The sequence below is a fragment of the Octopus sinensis genome, linkage group LG4 (assembly GCF_006345805.1).
Source record: "Octopus sinensis linkage group LG4, ASM634580v1, whole genome shotgun sequence".
NCBI lineage: Eukaryota > Metazoa > Mollusca > Cephalopoda > Octopoda > Octopodidae > Octopus > Octopus sinensis.
The window spans coordinates 65,343,901-65,363,978 of NC_043000.1; the positions used below are offsets into that span (position 1 = coordinate 65,343,901).

Here is a 20,078-nt window from a genome sequence, read left to right on the forward strand (position 1 = left end):
TTCCCCAACTTGAGTCGTGCGTAATTAAGCCAGCAGCACTTAGTCAAACAAACACTTCCGCACATGCATAATACAATAATGGTGATGTTCTTAACTGTTATATAGAAATGTAAATATGTTTGCAAATTGTTTTTGTTACATGTTATTCTGTGTTCTGAATACTTTTATTTTAATAACTGTTGCTTACTGCAAGTTATGGATGATTCTTTTATGACTACATTACTTTCAGGCTTAGCTGAAGGTATTTTCGCGCCCAACATCACAAAATGCGTCTGAATAAACACTTCCGGACAGCAAATAGAGGCTCGGACATTACTTAGAAAATATTTTTAACCTCGTATATAGTAGGCACTAGAGATTTTGACCTTTAAATTTTGGGGAAAAAATGCGGATTATACTCAAGGATTTACGGTATATTATTAATCTAAGAGATTAATAGTATAAAACACAATCTTTTTTTAAATTCTTCAATTTTTATTGTTTTTATTTTAAGAAAGTTATTACTTCTGCAGCAGTGATAGAATATTGTCTTAAAACATTAACAACTTGCACTGGTTCTATTTGTACTAATTTACCGTTATCACCACCATCCTCCAACATCCTTCTTTCCATGGTTGCATGGATCAGATGGGATTTGTTGGGGTAGATATCCTATAACTAGATATCCTTCCTGTCACCAACCCTCACCTGTTTCCAAGCAAGGTAACGTTTCAGCAGATCAGTTAGATTTTCAATCACTAATACTAGTGCTAACGTGACTATATTGTTCATCCTCATCAGTTTACATCCACTTTCTGCACTGGTAAGTCATCACAGTTCAGGTCAGTTTGTATTTGGAATTGCTGTCCTCCTACACACATTGGGAACAACATATCATTCATATGTTCTATTTTGGGTATGGTTTTTATGGCTAGATGCCTTTTCTATTACCAATCACTTTACAAAGTGTACAAGTACATTTTTCATGGCACCAGCACAAGTGACGTTGCCATGTAGCATGCATGACTAAGATCCTCTTCAACCGAGTAAGATTACAGTAGAAAGGGAAGCAGCTTTATGATAGTCAATGAGAGCTTTAATGTATCGAAGAAGATAAAAGAGATACGTGACTACTCACAGTATACAAGAGTGGGTGAGAGTAAACAGAATGGAACTGGATAAACATACACACACATGTATATGTGAGTGGTTTAGACAAGTTCAGAATACTTGACATGTCTTAATATGTAGTGCTGATTTTGTAAACAAAAGATTTAAGTGTCATTTGTTTCCATTTCTCCACGTAAGCACGTCTGGGCTGTTTGATGATGTTCGATAAACTGGGAGATTATTTCTTCACTTGGAAACAGATGGAAGTTGGCAACATGAAGTGCATCTGGCTGTAGAAAACTCAGTCTCAACATACTCTCATTTGATCCAAGCAAGCTTACAAAAGTGATCATTAAAACAAAGATGATGATAATGATATAATAGCTCTTCCTATTTTAAACATGTTATTTTTAGTTTTCATACAATCTTCAACTTCTTTGTCATCCTTCTCTTAAAAGTTGATTTACTGATCAAAACATGCTAAAAGAAGAATATTCTTACTTCAAATTTTTCAATTCTTCATATTTTTCTAAAAACTTCAATCTCTCAGGTGCTCTCTCTGACACCTTCTTCCTAATCTGTAAGGTGGGGAACTACAAAACAGAAAATATTTCATATAGTTAAGATATTTGTCCTCTGCTCAGAAATTAAAGGTCATGAGGTCAAATCTTACCATAACTACATTACAAAAACTACAGAGAAAATCAGAGGGATTTTATATGCTTGCTTGACCAGCTTGAAGTAACAACTTACAGTCTTCAATAAAGAAAGGATAGATTGGATAACAGTCCTACACTTCTAATGCAGATGTCGCAGTTACAGCTGGAATGCTTTTCAACATAAGCCTATTGGATCAAGATTGAGCTAGAGTTAAAATAACAACCACCCTTAGTCTGCTAAATTCCCTACACATTCCTAATATTATATTACTTTCCCTTTTCATTCACTTTATTCATTTACAATTATTTTTTTCATCCATTATTATCTACTCTTCTATTATCCCCATCTCTTGCTCTCTGTCTTTATCCCTGTACATCTATTTTTTTATGAGCAAAACGAGAAACTACAATATGGTTGCTTAAGTTACTAGAAATAGCAGCCAAACCATACACACCCCTTAGACAATTTGTGTCTTGGTTCTCTAAACAAAAGTACTTACTACTTCACTATATGTATTTTCAATACTAACGACACTGTATTTTACATTCAAAGTTTTACTGCTATCGACCACTCCAAAGTTGGACTGGAGTAAAAATACATGATACAATAAGAATGATTACATCAGTTCCTCACTTTAGCCAAGTGTCAATGAAGTGACAACATGAGGACTACAGGTCTCTAACATAGCATTTACATATCAAGTTTAACTTTACAGTTATCACTATAAACAGAACAAAAGAGACACTGAAGTTGTTTCAGTTAACTTGGGCTGAGTACAAATTACCTATTGATTAAACTGCCTCAACCCTACCAACTGTCATTGTAGTAGTCCAAGCCAAAGTGGTATGATGAACTCCCAGACACACTTCTTATTCTGGTGTCCATAGACCTCAAACACTAGAGTCATAAGTCTATGCAACTAGGAGTTCAAATTTTATTTACCCTCCCATATTCAGTCTGTTGTCAACAGCCGGCAAGAAGGTGTTCAGAGTCAGTTTAAGGTTTTTTTACGTTACATTTAGTCACCTCTTACAAAATATTACAGATCTGGCAGCATTACTCTTTGACCACTGAGTACCACAAATAAACAAAAAAAAAGCCATTTTTAAAAGTGGCCCTATTTTATATTTTATAAAAATTGGATACAGAAGAAAAACTAATTTAAGTGGATGATTTGAAAAAACACAAAGTGATTAAAGTATAAACTATATAATTTATTTTTTGGAATGGCAAAACTCGAAGCAGACAAAGCTGTAAATAATGTGTACAATGTCATAAACCATTTAATCAAAAATAAAACAATACTTACTGAAGAGGGCACACACGGATTCTTTGAACTTTCTAATAGCATCTCAGCATACACATCTGCTCCAACAGTATCGGTTTCTCGAATACTATGAATAAATATCAACAATAAACATTAAGATTTGTTTGTTGTGTACATTAACAGATGAAGTGTGGTAGGATATCGGACTCGTTGATTTTAAATCATATTTCAAGTAAAAGTGAAAGGAAGAACAAAGGAAAATACATTTTGGAAGGAATGAGAGCAAATAATTAATTACCTTTGAAGAGAACTGCAATTGGTTAAATACAGGGGTAAAATAGACAATAATATGAGGACTGTAGAAACAAGGGAGCATAAATTAATTTATAAATGTACTAACATTATTATTGAATATTGAACTGTGCAAGTCTGTCGTAGTTGAGCAGGCTTATGATTAAAATGTAGAGCTGCATCAGGCTCTATTTGTCTATTTTAGCATGATTACTATGGCTGGATGCCCTTCCTAACCCCAACCATTTTACAGAGTGTACTAGGTGCTTTTTATATGTCACCAGCACAGACATTTTTTTTTATATGACACCAACACAAGCACTTTTTATGTGGCACCAGCACAGGCGCTTCTTATGTGGCACCAGTGGGGTCACCAAGTAGCTTGCAAGACAACAACCTCTCAACTGAGAGAAGAAGTGGAGCCAAGTGGGGATACTTGGTTACTCCAGTAGACCAAGAAAAAGGAGGAGGTAGAGAGAAAGACAGCGAGTCAGAGAGGGAGAGAGAGAGAAATAGATGGTGTTGGGGAGATGTTTAGCGATGGAGAAGACATGACTGTAGGAAGTTATGGTGAGAGAAAATGGAATAGCAGGGGGTAGGGTATGGTAGATATGTGGGGGCATGTAGAGTGAGCAGACAGGCACGTAAGGGAAAGATCACATCACAGAAGATCAAAGAGCTTGGTTGGGAAAAAATTCCTCATCCACCTTATTCTTCCGACCTTGCTCCTTCAGACTACCATTTGTTTCGTAGTTTACAGAATCATTTGGGGGACATAACTTTTGCAAACCAGGGGAGGTTGAAACTGACATTTCAGAGTTCTTCACTTGAAACCAAGAATGTTTAACATTGATGGGATTAAAAAGCTTGTAAATGGATGGAAGGAAGTCATAGATAATCACAGAAAGTATATTGATGATTAAATTTCAATTAAATACAACATTTGGTCACTTGTTTTCTCTATTCAAAATTTGGACAGAACTTATGGGATGACCCGATACATATACACATACATATATATATATATATATATACACATATAAACACATATATATACATAAACAAATATATATATACAAACATATACATACACACACACACACACACATATATATATACTAATACATACATATATATATATACTAATACATACATATATATATATACTTATACATATATATATATAAAGGCTATCACAGTAATGGTAAACAAAGTAAGTAAATCACAGCCAGATTGATTGCTTAACAGCAACAATTTCTTGAATGTAGTCTATAATGTGTATGCTTCAATGTGATGCCAGGATAGAATGACTGAGTGAATATGCTATTACACTGCTGGTTCAAATCTACGCAAGGTAGAGTTCATGCTGAATTGAAGTAGTAAATGACCAGGTAATTGCTCAAGGAGCTGTCCACTAGGGTCATGGATGTCACTTCTATATTGCTTCAGCTCTTGCTGAAGATGTAATGGCAAACTGGTGTGTGATTGTCAGGGGTGTCCAGGTTGGTGCCATCTCCATAGCACCAGGTAGGACGTTTAGGCAAAGTGAGTATGGGTGAACTTAACATGTTGCAGTCCAGGCTAACTCAGTGTCCACTGAGTCCAAATAGTCAAGGAGTTGGAGTCGGGGGTAAGAGAATCAGAGGCTAATGGTAGAGAGACAGAAGGACAGGTGAGAGAGTGTGATAGAGAAGGAGATAGGAGTGTGTGATGGATGTCGATGAATGGTAGGAGTTATGACAGTGATAAGAGAGGGAGTTGGTTTCAGTGGAGAAAGTAATGAAGAGAAAAAAGGGCAATAGACAGTAAGCAAAGATGCCTCATGGCAGGGAGAGTTAACATGATCATATTGGGTAAAGGGACCAAAGGGACCCAAATGAATATTAAACATCCTGAACTATCTCTATTTTTACTTCCTTTTTTTCTGTGTTTGCATGGATTGGGTGAGCACCCTTCAGCTTAGCATTTTTGGCCACTTTTATCAGCCTGTGTCATTTTTGTCATGAAGTTCAGTGTTTACTTCTTGCTATATATATATATATATCACTGGCCGTTCGCCAGCCTCGGCCGTTCGCCAGCCTCGTCTGGCACCTGTGTCGGTGGCACATAAGAAAACACCATCCGAGCGTGGCCGTCTGCCAGCCTCGTCTGGCACCTGTGTCGGTGGCACATAAAATCACCCACTACACTCAGAAAGTGGTTGGCGTTAGGAAGGGCATCCAGCTGTAGAAACACTGCCAGATCTGACTGGCCTGGTGCAGCCTTCGGGCTTGCCAGACCCCAGTTGAACCGTCCAACCCATGCTAGCATGGAAAGCGGACGTTAAACGACGACGACGATACTTATACATACATATATATATACACTTATACATACATATATATATACACTTATACATACATATATATATACATATACATACATACACATATATATACATACACATATACCTATATATACACACACATATGGAGCAGGAGTGGCTGTGTGGAAAGTAGCTTGCTTCCCAACCATATGGTTCCAGGTTCATTCCCACTGCGTGCCATCTTGGGCAAGTGTCTTCTACTATAGCCTCGGGCCGACCAAATCCTTGTAAGTGGATTTGGTAGAAGGAAACTGTAGGAAGCCTGTCGTATATATTCGTCTTCTAGTCGTCCTCTTAGTCCTGATCCTAAAGTCACTGACTACCATTCTATGTTGTGGGGTACATTCTTCGCCTGGGAAGGTTTTGGCATTCATAAGCAGCCATCTTTCCCTTTTTCTGGCATGGATGTAGTCGATTTGGCTAGTATGCTGGCCCGAACGGTAGGTGACCAAGTGGCTTGTTGGTTTCCTGAAGTTAGTGTTGCAAACCATAAGACTATTCGCATCACAGAACTCCAGCAGCCTGGTTCCCTTCTCATAACCATAGCCTCCATGAACGCCATAGAAGCCCTCAGGGAAAGATGGCTGCTTATGAATGCCAAAACCTTCCCAGGCGAAGAATGTACCCCACAACATAGAATGGTAGTCAGTGACTTTAGGATCAGGACTAAGAGGACGACTAGAAGACGACCAACATGGAGAAGAAGGGTCTGGAAACTTAAAGACCCTGCTAACGGACAGAGATTTAGAGACATGTTATTTGAAGCCTTCGACGAAATAGAAGGGGGCATAGCTACACATGGGGTAGAAGATAACTGGGCGTTTCTAAGGGACAACCTGCTGAAAGCCACTGACCAGATCTGTGGCTGGTGCAAAGTCCCCACAAGACCCAAAATAACGTGGTGGTGGAACAATACTGTTGACAGGGCTATTAGACAAAAGAAACAGGCTTGGAAGGACTGGAAGAACGGTGGTAGCAGGGAAGTGAATCAGACTGCAAGAAGGGAAGCTAGGAGGCAGGTTTATTTAGCCAGAGGGGAAGCAGATAGGAAAAAATTTGCCAATGTCCTGCGCCGTAAGGATGAAAGACTTGAGGTATTTCGTATAGCAAGACAGTGCGTGAGAGAGAATCGTGACATGGTAGGAGAAAAATGTGTTCGCACGGATGACGGCTCACTTGCGCTAAATGAGGATGCAAAGAGAGAGGTTTGGAGAAGCCACTATGAAAGGTTGCTGAATGAGGAAAATGAATGGGATAAAGAGAGTCTACCGAATGTTGACCCAACAGAGGGACCAGCAATCCGAGTTGACAGTTCCTTAGTAGATAAGGCAATTAAAAGCATGAAAACAGGGAAAGCCCCAGGCCCATCAGGAATTACTGCAGAGATGCTCAAAATATCTGGTAGTGTCGGCTATAGCCTAGTCACCCGTATAGTTAACCAGGTGATACACGAAGGAGTCATTCCCAATGACTGGTGTAGCAGCATAATAGTCAGCTGCTACAAAGGTAAAGGTGACGCCCTAGATACAAATAACTACAGGGGTATCAAGCTGCTGGATCAGGTAATGAAGGTTACGGTGAGGGTTATAGCCCAACTAATTAGAGAGAGAGTTAGCCTAGATCAGATGCAGTTTGGGTTCGTGCCAGGGAAAAGTACTACTGATGCTATTTTCATGGTAAGACAGCTGCAAGAGAAATACCTAGCCAAAGACAAGCCCCTATACCTGGCTTTTGTTGATATGGAGAAAGCCTTCAACAGGGTCCCCCGATCCCGCATCTGGTGGTCAATGAGGAAACTAGGGATAGATGAATGGTTAGTGAAAGCTGTACAAGCCATGTACAGAGACGCTGCTAGTAAGGTGAGGGTTGGCACCGAGTACAGTGAAGAATTCAGGGTAGAGGTTGGGGTCCACCAAGGTTCATCCTCAATTCCCTCCTATTTATCATAGTCCTCCAGGCAATAACGGAGGAATTCAAGACAGGATGCCCCTGGGAGCTCCTCTATGCTGATGACCTTGCTCTAATTGCTGAGTCTCTATCAGAACTAGAGGAGAAGTTTCAGGTATGGAAACAAGGTTTAGAATCGAAGGGCCTTAGAATCAACCTAGCCAAAACCAAAGTCCTAATAAGTAGGAAGGTAGACCAATCACAAACGCCTTCAGGTAGATGGCCCTGCTCGATCTGTAGAAAAGGTGTAGGTAGAAACTCTATAAGATGCACCAAGTGTAAGCTATGGACACATAAGAGGTGCAGCAATGTCAAAGGAAGGCTAACTAGGAAGATGGTTTTTGTATGTGGCAGATGCTCAGGAACAATTAACACTGAAAATGCTCTGAGACCAACTTCCGTCACTTTCCAGGGAGAAAAGCTAGAAGTAGTTGATAGTTTCCGTTACCTAGGTGACTAAGTCAGTAGCGGGGGTGGGTGCGCTGAAAGTATAACTGCTAGAGTAAGAATAGCCTGGGCAAAGTTTAGAGAGCTCTTACCCCTGCTGGTGACAAAAGGCCTCTCGCTCAAAGTAAAAGGCAGACTGTATGATGCATGTGTACGTACAACCATGCTACATGGTAGTGAAACTTGGGCTGTGACTGCTGAGGATTTGCGTAAGCTCGCAAGAAATGAAGCTAGTATGCTCCGATGGATGTGTAACGTCAGTGTTCATAATCGACAGAGTGTAAGTACCTTGAGAGAAAAGTTGAACCTAAGAAGCATCAGTTGTTGTGTGCAAGAGAGACGTATGCGCTGGTATGGTCATGTGATGAGAATGGCTGAAGATAGTTGTGTGCGAAAGTGCCACACCCTGGCAGTTGAGGGGACCTGTGGAAGAGGTAGACCCAGGAAAACCTGGGACGAGGTGGTGAAGCATGACCTTCAAACTTTAGGTCTCACCAAGGAAATGACCAGTGACCGAGACCTTTGGAAGTATGCTGTGCGTGAGAAAACCCGGCAAGACCAGTGAGAACAGTCAAAATCAAATTCAAACCAAATTGAGGTCGATCAACATCAGGGCCCCCATGCAGGTGACACGTAAAAGCACCATCCGTTCGTAGCCGTTTTCCAGCCCTGTCTGGCCCCCGTGTCGGTGGCACGTAAAAGCACCAGCCATTTGTGTTCGTTGCCAGCCTGGCCTGGCCCCCATGTCGGTGACATGTAAAAGCACCATCCGTTCGTGGCCGTTTGCCAGCCCTGTCTGGCCCCCATGTCGGTGACATGTAAAAGCACCATCCGTTCGTGGCCGTTTGCCAGCCCTGTCTGGCCCCCATGTCGGTGACATGTAAAAGCACCATCCGTTCGTGTCCGTGACACGTAAAAGCACCATCCGTTCGTGGCCGTTTGCCAGCCCTGTCTGGTCCCCATGTCGGTGGCATGTAAAAGCACCATCCATTCGTGTCCGTTGCCAGCCTCGCCTGGCCCCCGTGCCGGTGACACGTAAAAGCACCATCCGTTTCGTGGCCGTTTGCCAGCCCTGTCTGGCCCCCGTGTTGGTGGCACGTAAAAGCACCATCCATTCGTGTCCGTTGCCAGCCTCGCCTGGGCCCGTGCCGGTGACACGTAAAAGCACCATCCGTTCGTGGCCGTTTGCCAGCTCTGTCTGGCACCTGTGCGAGTGGCACGTAAAAAGCACCCACTACACTCACGGAGTGGTTGGCGTTAGGAAGGGCATCCAGCCGTAGAAACACTGCCAGATCTGACTGGGCCTGATGAAGCCTTCCAGCTTCACAGACCCCAGTTGAACCGTCCAACCCATGCTAGCATGGAGAACGGACGCTAAAGGATGATGATGATGATGATGTGTGTGTGTGTGTATATGTTTTGTCCCCCGAACATCGCTTGACAACCGATGGTGGTGTGTTTACGTCCCCCGTAACTTACCGGTTTGACAAAAGAGACTGATAGAATAAGTACTAGGCTTCCAACGAATAAGTCCTGGGGTCGATTTGCTCGACTAAAGGCTGTGCTCCAGCATGGCCACAGTCAAATGACTGAAACAAGTAAAAGAGAGTAAAAGAGTATATATATATATATATATATATACATAAAGTGGGGTTTGGCGTCAGGAAGGGCATCTGGCCGTAGAAAGCTTGCCACACGCTTAGCGCTGCGCATATGTACATACATTTTGTAGGTGCGGGCATGGCTGTGTGATTAGGGAGCTTGCTTCCTAGCTACATGGTTTCAGGTTCAGTCCTACAGCGTGACACTTAGGGCAAGTGTCTTCTGCTATAGCCCCAGGCCGACCAAAGCTTTGTAATTGAATTTGGTAGGCGGAAGTTACTGCCATGTTTATATATGTGTGTAGGTGCTTGTGCCTCTCTGAGAGAGAGAGAGAGAGAGAGAGGGATACATATATATACACATACACACATATATATATATATATATACAGACATATATATACATACATATATAAATACATACATACATATATAAATACATACATACATATATATAAATACATACATACATATAAATACATACATACATATATATAAATAATACATACATATATATAAATAAATACATACATATATATAAATAAATACATACATACATATAAATAAATACATACATACATACATATATATAAATACATACATACATACATATATATAAATACATACATCATATATACACATGTACAATAGTGAAACTATTATATCACATTATAATAGAGATGTTTCACTATTGAGGCATAATATCAAAACAGTGTACAAGATAAGAGATTGCTCTGGGCTTGCTTAGGCAAGAGGGTGGAAAATTTTTTTGGTCCATGACTCTCTATGGACCCTATGTAAGGCAAGTGTAAAATTTGAATGAAATCAGTTGGGTAGTTCTCGAGTTTTAGTGATCCCGACAGACAGACTTTCTCAGTTTTATATATATATATATAGATATATGACTTTCTTCAAAAACTGATCAAATTTAAAAGTGAAAACAACCAAACCACTTTCATCCCTGTAGAAATTAGTCAGGATTTATATCACTACAATTTCAGCTATTTCAAAAAAAATTAACATTCTCAGTCATTTAGCACTAATAAATGCAAATAACATAGAAGACAAACAGGTAAATTCATAAAGATAAAAGAACCAACTTACTCAAGTAGATCAATAAGTTCATTAACATGATGATGCAGAGTATATTCTGCCATTTTCCTGGCAGGTTGGTGGCCTCAACTGGAACCACTGCAATGAAAAGGAGCAGTTTCAAAAATTACAAATTCTTAAAAAGAAGTTTTGTGACCGAGTTACCCTTAAATTCAGCAAAAATCTTTTTTACATTATTCAGTGTGTACTTCCTGGTTTAAAATGTTAGCATATGAATTGAGGGAGATTTTATCATTACTTCTAGCAGGCCGAGTGACAATATACAGGTGCATCCTTAAAGTTTTTGATCAGAGATCAGAGATTCATATATAATACTTTATCATGTGTAGTAGACATTTCAGTTATGGGGCTTATATAGTTTTAAAAACTTTATTATATTGTGTATAGCATAACATGCTGCACAAGATAATCATCTGTAATTTAATATATCAGGTTTCAATATTTTCATTTGAGTTAAAGTGGTGAGATGGTAGAATCATTAGCATGCAGGACAAAATGCTTAGCAGCATTTCATCCAGAGCTCAAATTCCACCAAGGTCAACCTTACCTTTCATCCTTTTGTAGGTCAATAAAATAAATACCAGTTGAACACTGGGGTCAATGTAATCAACTTATCCCCTTCCTCAAAATCGTTGATCTTGTACCAAAATGCGAAACCATTTGAGCAGATAGAATCTTGTCTGACCAAGCCAGACAAAATGCTTAGCAGAATTTCTTCCACAAATGTTGCTGAAGTCAACTTTGCCTTTCATCAAGGGTTGATAAATAAGTACCAGTTGATAACTAATGTTGATGTAATTAACTAGTATCTCCTGCCAAAATTTCATGAAATATACTAGTGATATATAAAAAAAAAAATTACCAAGAAATAAAGCTCAAGTACATTATTAGTTGATTTTTTTTTTTTGTCTTAATAAAAGCGGGTAGAGAAAATTTTATATGTATCCTCAATTTGGAATCTATTCATTTTTATAACAACAATTAGTTGACAACATTATTAGTGATAATAATAAACAGCTTTCATGATATGTATGTGAAATCAGTATGAAAAATCATCAGAGGTCATTACCATTTGGTTACAATAGTTTCAAGTGTATGAGACTGTTAAGAGTAAGGACCCCTCCTCCTTCTCTCCCTCACTTTCCCTCTCTGCACATTTCAAAGTAATGCAACACCTTCCTATACTCCTTCCTGAAATGCCAAAAACCAGGAGTAAACCCTCTGGAAAATTTTCTCTCCCCTTCAATACCCATGAACTTTGTCCAAATTAAATCCCACCAATTATCTTTTGTTATTTACACACAAACTATACATCCTATTCCTATCTGAATCAACTCCTATCAGCTGTCCAGGCTACACTCTCTAACCTACTTTAACTCTAAAAGATGATGTCTGAACTTTTAAGTTGGCTCCAATCCCTTTGCCACTCACTCAGTAATAATGACTTCCAGTTACCCTGGATCAGTCTCTCTTCTTCACTACCCCAAATGCATTTATGCTTCTATCACTTTTCTAACTGCTTTAAACACCAACATCTCTTCAACTATACTCCCTCCTATATTGAGGACATATATATCTAACTCCATGTCTCTCCAAAATCATTGTTCTCACTGACTTCAACATTTACAACTCTTCATAGCTCTCTCACTCATCCTACATCAATGCTGCTGGTGCAGAAGTCGAATGTTTTGCAATCCCCAACTTTTCTTTAACTTGTCTCATTCTACACACTTCCCATATTTACACTGAAACACCTTTGAGCTCTTTCTCATCCCCAAACCTAATCCATACCAAATTGTAATCATCCCTGTACCAGTTGGGTCATCCAACTACTGCCTCATCACAACTACACCACACGCATCCGCATACCAAACAATACCTGCTTTGCCACACACTCTTTGATACTTCAAGTCAACCAACAGGTCACAACCCTGCCAATTTTATGCCACTGTCCTAACAAAAATGTGTTTCACTTTCGATTCATCAGTAACAGCTAGAATGGGTGATGACTGAAACTGTCACTTTAGGCAACAAAAATCCAATACCCCACAAGTAGATGTAGGCATAACTTTGTAGTAAGAAGCTTGCTTCCCAACCATATGGTTTCAGGTTCAGTCCCACTGCGTGGCACCTTGGGCAAGTGCCTTCTATTAGTCTCAAAAGCCTTGTGAGTAGATTTGGTAGGTGGAAACTGAAAGAAGCCTGTCATGAGTGTGTGTGGGTGGTGTGGGTGTCTTTGTCCCCACCACCATCATTGACAACCAATGGTGATGTGTTTATGTCACTGTAACCTAGTAGTTTGTCAAAAGAGCCCAATAGAATAAGTACTAGGCTTACAAAGAATAAGTCCTGGAGTCAATTTCTTTGACTAAAAAAACCCTTTAAGGTGATGCTCCAGCATGGCTGCAGTCAACTGACTGAAATGCGTAAAAGAATACAAGAATAAAGTGTTTCACTCATAGTTGAGCTGAAGTTCAGGCAAAAAGCAAGGTCTGCAACATCTGGCAAAACTCACCCATTCAAAAAGACATTTATCCAGGAAAACATGGCTGCATGCATTGTATCGTTTTCAAGTTATCCTGCCTTAAAAAATGTAGCCAATCATGTTGCTCCTTTCATAAATGGATTTTCCCCAACTTTACAAAATCTTCTTTCTCAACAATAATACTTCGCAAATATCCTCCTTCAGGTAAAACCATCAATAGAAGAGAATATGACCAAAAACATGCAGCTGTGGTAGGTTATACAAAGGCGAAACATGCCGCCCCCTCAAAATAAGGGTAGAAGAATATCGCAAAGCTGTGACACAAGGAGATATTGATAAATCAGGTATAGCTGTTTATGCATGGAAAAATGGAGACCACCTGCCCCTGTGGGATGAAGTTAAAATAATAGACAGAGAACACCACTGGAAAATACGAAAACTAAAAGAAGCAACAACCTCCAAAGCAGACCGAGTGCAGATATGAGCAGCATATGGGAACCGGTATTAAGAAAAAAGATTTATAAGCCCTAAAAATTCACTCCATAATTGCCCACAGGCATATGGTGTAGTGGTTAAGAGCGTGGGCTACTAACTCCCAAGATTCCGAGTTCGATTCCAAGCAGTGACCTTGAATATTAATAATAATAATAATAATAATAACATCAAAAAATACCTTAGGAATGAGAACCCAGGTTCAAAATTTCCCCAAGACACCTGATGAAGGCTGGAGGGTATTAACAACAAACAAGATGAGGACAAATATCCGTCAAATGTAAATTCCTCATTTCTTAAATACAGAACTGAATAATACTTCTCTGAGAAGAATCTCTGAAGACAAAGCCTCCACTTTTGCTGCCCACTTTGCTACCAACTCCACATTCTACACTCTAAGCAAATCTCCAATTCCTTTCCCTTTCAGGCTCACCATTTTACATACACACATTCCACTTTCAGTTGCTTCAAACCAACAAGGCTACCACTCCTGAAAGCATCCCTTGTTACCCCGAAACACCACACCCCAGAACTAATCTCTACACTAGCCAAACAATTCAATCTTTTCCTCTCTGCAGATATCAATCCTGGTCTTCAGAAACACTACAGTATGTCCCATCCCCAAGAAAGAAAACCTCTCTCATCCTGCTGGCTACTGTACATATTTTTAATGTATCTCATATATTGAAGACAACCATTATCTTCCAACATCTCTCTCTCTCTCTCTCTCTTTAATAACCATTTGTCATTTACACCAGATCCACTAACCTACTCCACTTCATCACCCATAAGTGGGCTCTTAATTTTGAGAAATTTGGTAAAAGCTATACTGTTGACCGCATCAGAAAAGCTTTTGACTGTGTCTGGATTGCAAATCCCTAATCAAAATTGCCTGCCTGTGGGGCTTCACCCATCACTTGTAGCTTCCAATCAGATCACACTACTGTAACATGCTTTGACAGACCTCTTTATGTCTCTCATTTTACCAATTCCAGCAAACCCCAAGCTTTTTGATTCCCTCTCTGTTTCTTTTATATATCAATGACTTGCTGCCATACCCATGTCCAACTACATCCACTTTTAAACATATGACATACCCTTGATTTCTCCTTAACATTCTCCAACCATGCAAAAGCCAGTTGCAACCCATACTGACCCCATGATTAAAGACCTCAAAAACATCCTCCAAGGGTGTGTTAAACTAATCTTGTCTCTTTCAACAAGAAAATGCAATTACTTCTCATATCACCACATCCTCCTGAATCAGGGTTAGATCTCAATTAGAGTTCTCACAATAATACCAATTGTTAAGCCTCACTATCATGAAGGTTCTCTTTTGGCAAAAGCACATCTTTAACCATTTAGCAGTTAGATTTCTGTCAAATGTAATATTTATTCACATTATTTTGAAACAATCATGCATTATCTTGTAGCTTTGACATTTTGATGACCCCATTGTTTATTTTTAAAATGACATTGTAGGATAGGTATGAAAGGCCAGATCTGGCCACTTTGAACCTAAGACAGAATATTTGGGCCAGATATGACTCATTTAAAGGCTAAAGAGTTAACATGGACTGCATCTTAATGATCAGCCCTTCTCCTCAATATGAGCAGATCTATCTCCTGACTCTTATCAATACTCTGCAATGATCAGACATCCTAGACCAAATACAGAAAAAGAAAACACCCAACTGATTAGCTTAAAGTCACCAACAAACACTCTCCAGCCTCTGGTCTATGTATGCATTGTTTCCTCTCTCTGCCCTTCATGCTATAACTATAATGGTCTTGTTTTTCATAGCTGGCTGGGCTCATAGTACCTCCACTCATGCATTCTTGTACCACTAACCTCGTCTCCTCTTATCACTCAAATTGTGTCCGTCACACTAATCAGTTTGCACTCAGTCCTTCCTTTCTAGAATGTTGGCCCTCTAAAATTCCTTCACTGTTTATGTCTTTCAAGTAATGACTCGTAATTTTACTGGTCTAAGAGCATCTACAAAGGTCAGGGTATAGTGCCCCTTTTTCCAAACCCAGCAAATAGGAAAAAAACACTTTGTTTTCTCTCTTAATTGAAAGGGAAGTCTTGTAAATATTTTCTCACCATGGTAACTAAATATATCCAAATTCATGAACATCACTAAATAATTTGGGGGGATACAGACCACCACTAGATTCTTCAAAGTATCCGACTAAAAATTGAACTCTTTCGTAAACACTAATTCTTTCACAGTAACATTTACAAAGTATTTAAGCTACTCCTCTATCATATGCTAGCTATAATAGCTGTTTGTGCTACATTCATAGAAATAAGATTTTAATTTACTCAATGCCTTTGCTAACTGCAGCTGATTTTTTTGAGGTAAGAAAAAAAAGAAAAGGCTTTTTATCTGCCAAAATACGTTAAGAAAAAGAAAAAATGGATAGAGAATATAAGGTATCAACCATTTCACAGGAAGATGTACTGTCGCTCATTTAAATATATTAACATCATTTACTATGTACACAACTGAAATTATAGTCCATCTCTCCTTCCTGACAGAATCAGCAAATTAAAAAAATACTTTCAAACTTCTTAACTGAAAAGTAGATATCAGCAGGAAAAGTAGGATTTATGAAATCAGATAATTCACGGTATGCCATTTTATAACTATCAAAAATAACTAAAACTATGGTAGCAGGAACAGAAAACCATTTCTCTCTCTCTCTAAGTGATAATTCCACTTACGTTAAGTGGGTTATCTTATGGTTTAGAACTTGCAGCATATCCTTGCATTTGGCATCTAAAATACTAGGGAAAAAGAGACTGACGTGGGAGGGGGGGGGGGGTATCTATCATCATCATTGTTTAACGTCTGCTTTCCATGCTAGCATGGGTTGGACGATTTGACTGAGGTCTGGTGAACCAGACTCCAATCTGATCTGGCAGAGTTTCTACAGCTGGATGCCCTTCGTAACGCCAACCACTCTGAGAGTGTAGTGGGTGCTTTTACGTGCCACCAGCACGAGGGCCAGTTAAGTAGTACTGGCAATGGCCATGCTCAAATGGTGCTTTTTATGTGCCACCTGCACAGGAGCCAGTCCAGCGGCACTGGCAACGATCTCGCTCGAATGTTTTTTTTCACGTGCCACCAGCACAAGTGCTAGTAAGGCGATGCAGGTAATGATCACGCTGTATATTTGGTGTTAAAATGCAAAAGTTGCTTAGAAAATTATTTTAATTTAATATTTTCATTATTAACAATATTGTAATGAAGTAATTACTGTAAAAGCACAGCTACTGATGCTTGTACTAACGGATCCCTTATAACATCTTCTCCCAGATATACACAAGCTTTTATGTCATCTTATTGTGGCTCAATTATGAGACTATGGCTAGATTTAAGAACATAGATCGATTAACAACAACAAAAAAAAAACATGACAAATAGATTGCATACTAGGAATTGAAACCATGATTGCACTATCTTCCTCATACAACATTGACCAGGTCTATACTATCATTTGAGCATATCAGTGTCAACTTCAAAGATTTTCTTTTTACTATTATCAAACACTTACTACTTCTAATGGTTATAGATGGATACTCAAGGTTTGGCTTTGCATGCTCAGATATGATAGCTCCAACACTAATTTGTCATCATCAAATATAGTCTTTAGATTTGTGTTCCAGTTTCAAGCTACTCAGACTGAGGATCTCGGTTTATGTCTTGTGTTGTCAGTATGTATTTTAAACAACAATACTATTTATTATACAAACTCCATGCTAGAAAAAGTCAAGTAGAATTACTAAATGGACCCCTCTAGAGAACAATAACACTTTCTTTGTTCAAGAAAGCTGTCAAAAACATTGTGTCAATGCTACTCCCCCCTGCTAGTTAAAGGGTGGTGACTTGGCTGAATATTTTGAGTCTTGTAGTATGTAGTTGTGTTAGTCGATATTCTGAGTTCAAATCCAACTCATTTCTTTATCATCATTGTCGATGGACCACTCAAAGAGGTATGTATACATTATCATTTTCGTAACATAATTTCTGTAGTATTTCAAGATGTTTCTGACACGTATTTTGATTCACATGGCAGAGATCCAACATTTCTTCACTTTTTCCAGAATTTCTTCTCTTTATTTTTTTTTTTTGCGAAATATGTACAAAAATACGGAGTTTATGATTCATGTGTGAGTGTGTGTTCTTGATACTCGTTTAGAACAAGTAGTTTTACACCAATTACACTATTTTTTCTTAGTTTAAAGGCCGTGGACTGAAGATGTGAAATTTCCGAAGCCTCTCCCCCACCCCCCTTTCGCGAGCGCGCATTTTTTTCATGATAGTCGTTTAGAGCAAGTTGTTTTACACCTATTACGCTGTTTTTGTTTTTGTGCCCGGTTCAGACGCTTTCGGAAATTCCCGATATAAATTTTCCGAGGCCTCTCCCGCACCCCTCTTTCGCGAGAGCGCATTTTTTTTTGTCATATTCGTTTAGAGCAAGTTGTTTTACACATATTACACTATTTTTTTTTTTGTTTTGGTGCCCGGGTCAGCCCCTCAGACGCTTTCGGAACTTCCCGATGTGAATTTTCCGAGGCCTCTCCCCCACCCACCCTTTTTTTTTCATATTCGTTCATAGGAAGTTGTTTTACACCTATTACACACATTTTTTTTTTATTTTCTGATAGACGTAACGCCCTATATTAACCCAAAAAGCTTGGGGTACACTAGCTGGAAGCTAACAGCGAACCTTTTGCACTAGAAACGGGCACGTTTACATTTGTACTTCAAGTGTTCAAGTTGAATATTTTAACCAAATAAAATTATTTGATTGCAGGTAACTGTTTCTAGTTATAAGTGGCTATTTCATTTCACAGTTATTGAGATATCGGCTTTCTCAAAGTTTGAAATTTTATATTATTATTGTTAACCCCAAGCAGCGACTTGGCAGAATTGTTAGAGCTTCGGACAGAAATACCTTTCCATATTTTCTTCAGCTCATATCTCACCGGGTCAATAAAATAAAGTAGCATCTACATACTGGAGGCGATGATATGGACTTATCTCTTCGACTCAAAAAACAACTAACCGTATCCCTAAATTAGAAATCATTTTTTGTTAGCTAAATAGAATTAAACTGCAAAACTTCTAACAATTAAAATTAAATACTAACCAAACTCCATAAAACCTGTCTAACACTACCTCAAACTTATCGCGAAAGAAAATTTTAATTAATATAGTCACACATACTCAAATTTCCAGCTTCAGCTGGATGTCAAATTACAGTACAAGTTGGTTGCTACACCGGTATTAGTTCCAACGTAATTTTCAGCATCAACATTGCAACAGGATTGTTAATCGACTGCAGTCATTCATTTGAGTAACTTTCTATGTCCCGACACGCATTGAGAAGATTATTTTTAGGATCTCTATATCATTTTGACCATAGAACAGATAAAAACAACCAAAACAAATCTTAGCAACCTCATCTCAACGTATAAAAAGTCGCCAACAATTTTATGGTAACACATAAAGTGTATTATGCGTGATAGGATACTAAGAATTAGCGTCGTCAATAGTTTCACGGACATAACTTTCAGAAATAAAATATAATATAAAATCGCCAACACAAATGGTATATTTCATCATCAAAAATAATGTAATTCAGCGATAGGGCAAAATAAGCATCGTGACATTTGAAGGAAAAAAACAATTTGTTGTGAAACAGTGTAATTGCAGATTCGAATTAGTTTCTATACCGTGCTGAATCCCTTGATTAATTTCACTATCAATAAAGGGTCTATAAGAAGTTTTATGTAATACAACACATTTTTAATGAAATTAATTAAGACGCTAATCATCGAACAAATTACTTTAGATGTAAACTACAGCAACAGCGGCTGAGAATGCGACATCAAAACACCGTTTTAACACAGAACACATTGACAAAATAACGAGCAAAATCATTGAAACGAAATTTGTGATAACACTCTAAACTACTTTATTAAATACAACGAATAAACACTTTAAGCAAAGTTTTGTCAAATACTGTAAACAACAATAAATAAACTGAAAAGTAGATTAATTACATAGGGAAAACAAAACATTGAATTATAAATAAAAATAAAGAAACTAAAAGTTAATAATACCTCGAAGATGTATCATATAATCAGTAAGAGGAGTGTCCTCCTCTATTTCTGCACATTTATATCACTGCAGCCACGCATATGTCTCATTGAAGATAACCATTCGTAGAATAATTCCAAACTCTCACATTCCCTTCCCGCCATTCAGTTACTGTTGATATCTCACGTGACACATACGGTAAAAC

The 20,078-nt window shown here is 38.6% G+C and overlaps 1 protein-coding gene across 1 annotated transcript in view; it reads right to left on the reverse strand.

Moving 5' to 3' along the window:
- LOC115210379 (gamma-tubulin complex component 2) overlaps positions 1–20,065 on the reverse strand; it is a 76,801-nt gene extending 56,736 nt beyond the window's left edge. The window contains exons 1-4 of the mRNA XM_029778948.2: positions 19,897–20,065; positions 10,772–10,858; positions 3,059–3,143; positions 1,591–1,682 (exon numbers count right to left, since the gene is read on the reverse strand). Of these exons, the coding sequence (XP_029634808.1) occupies positions 1,591–1,682; positions 3,059–3,143; positions 10,772–10,824 (230 nt within the window). The 5' untranslated portion in view covers positions 10,825–10,858; positions 19,897–20,065. The remainder of the gene's footprint in view (positions 1–1,590; positions 1,683–3,058; positions 3,144–10,771; positions 10,859–19,896) is intronic.
- Between the last annotated feature and the right edge of the window lie 13 nt (positions 20,066–20,078).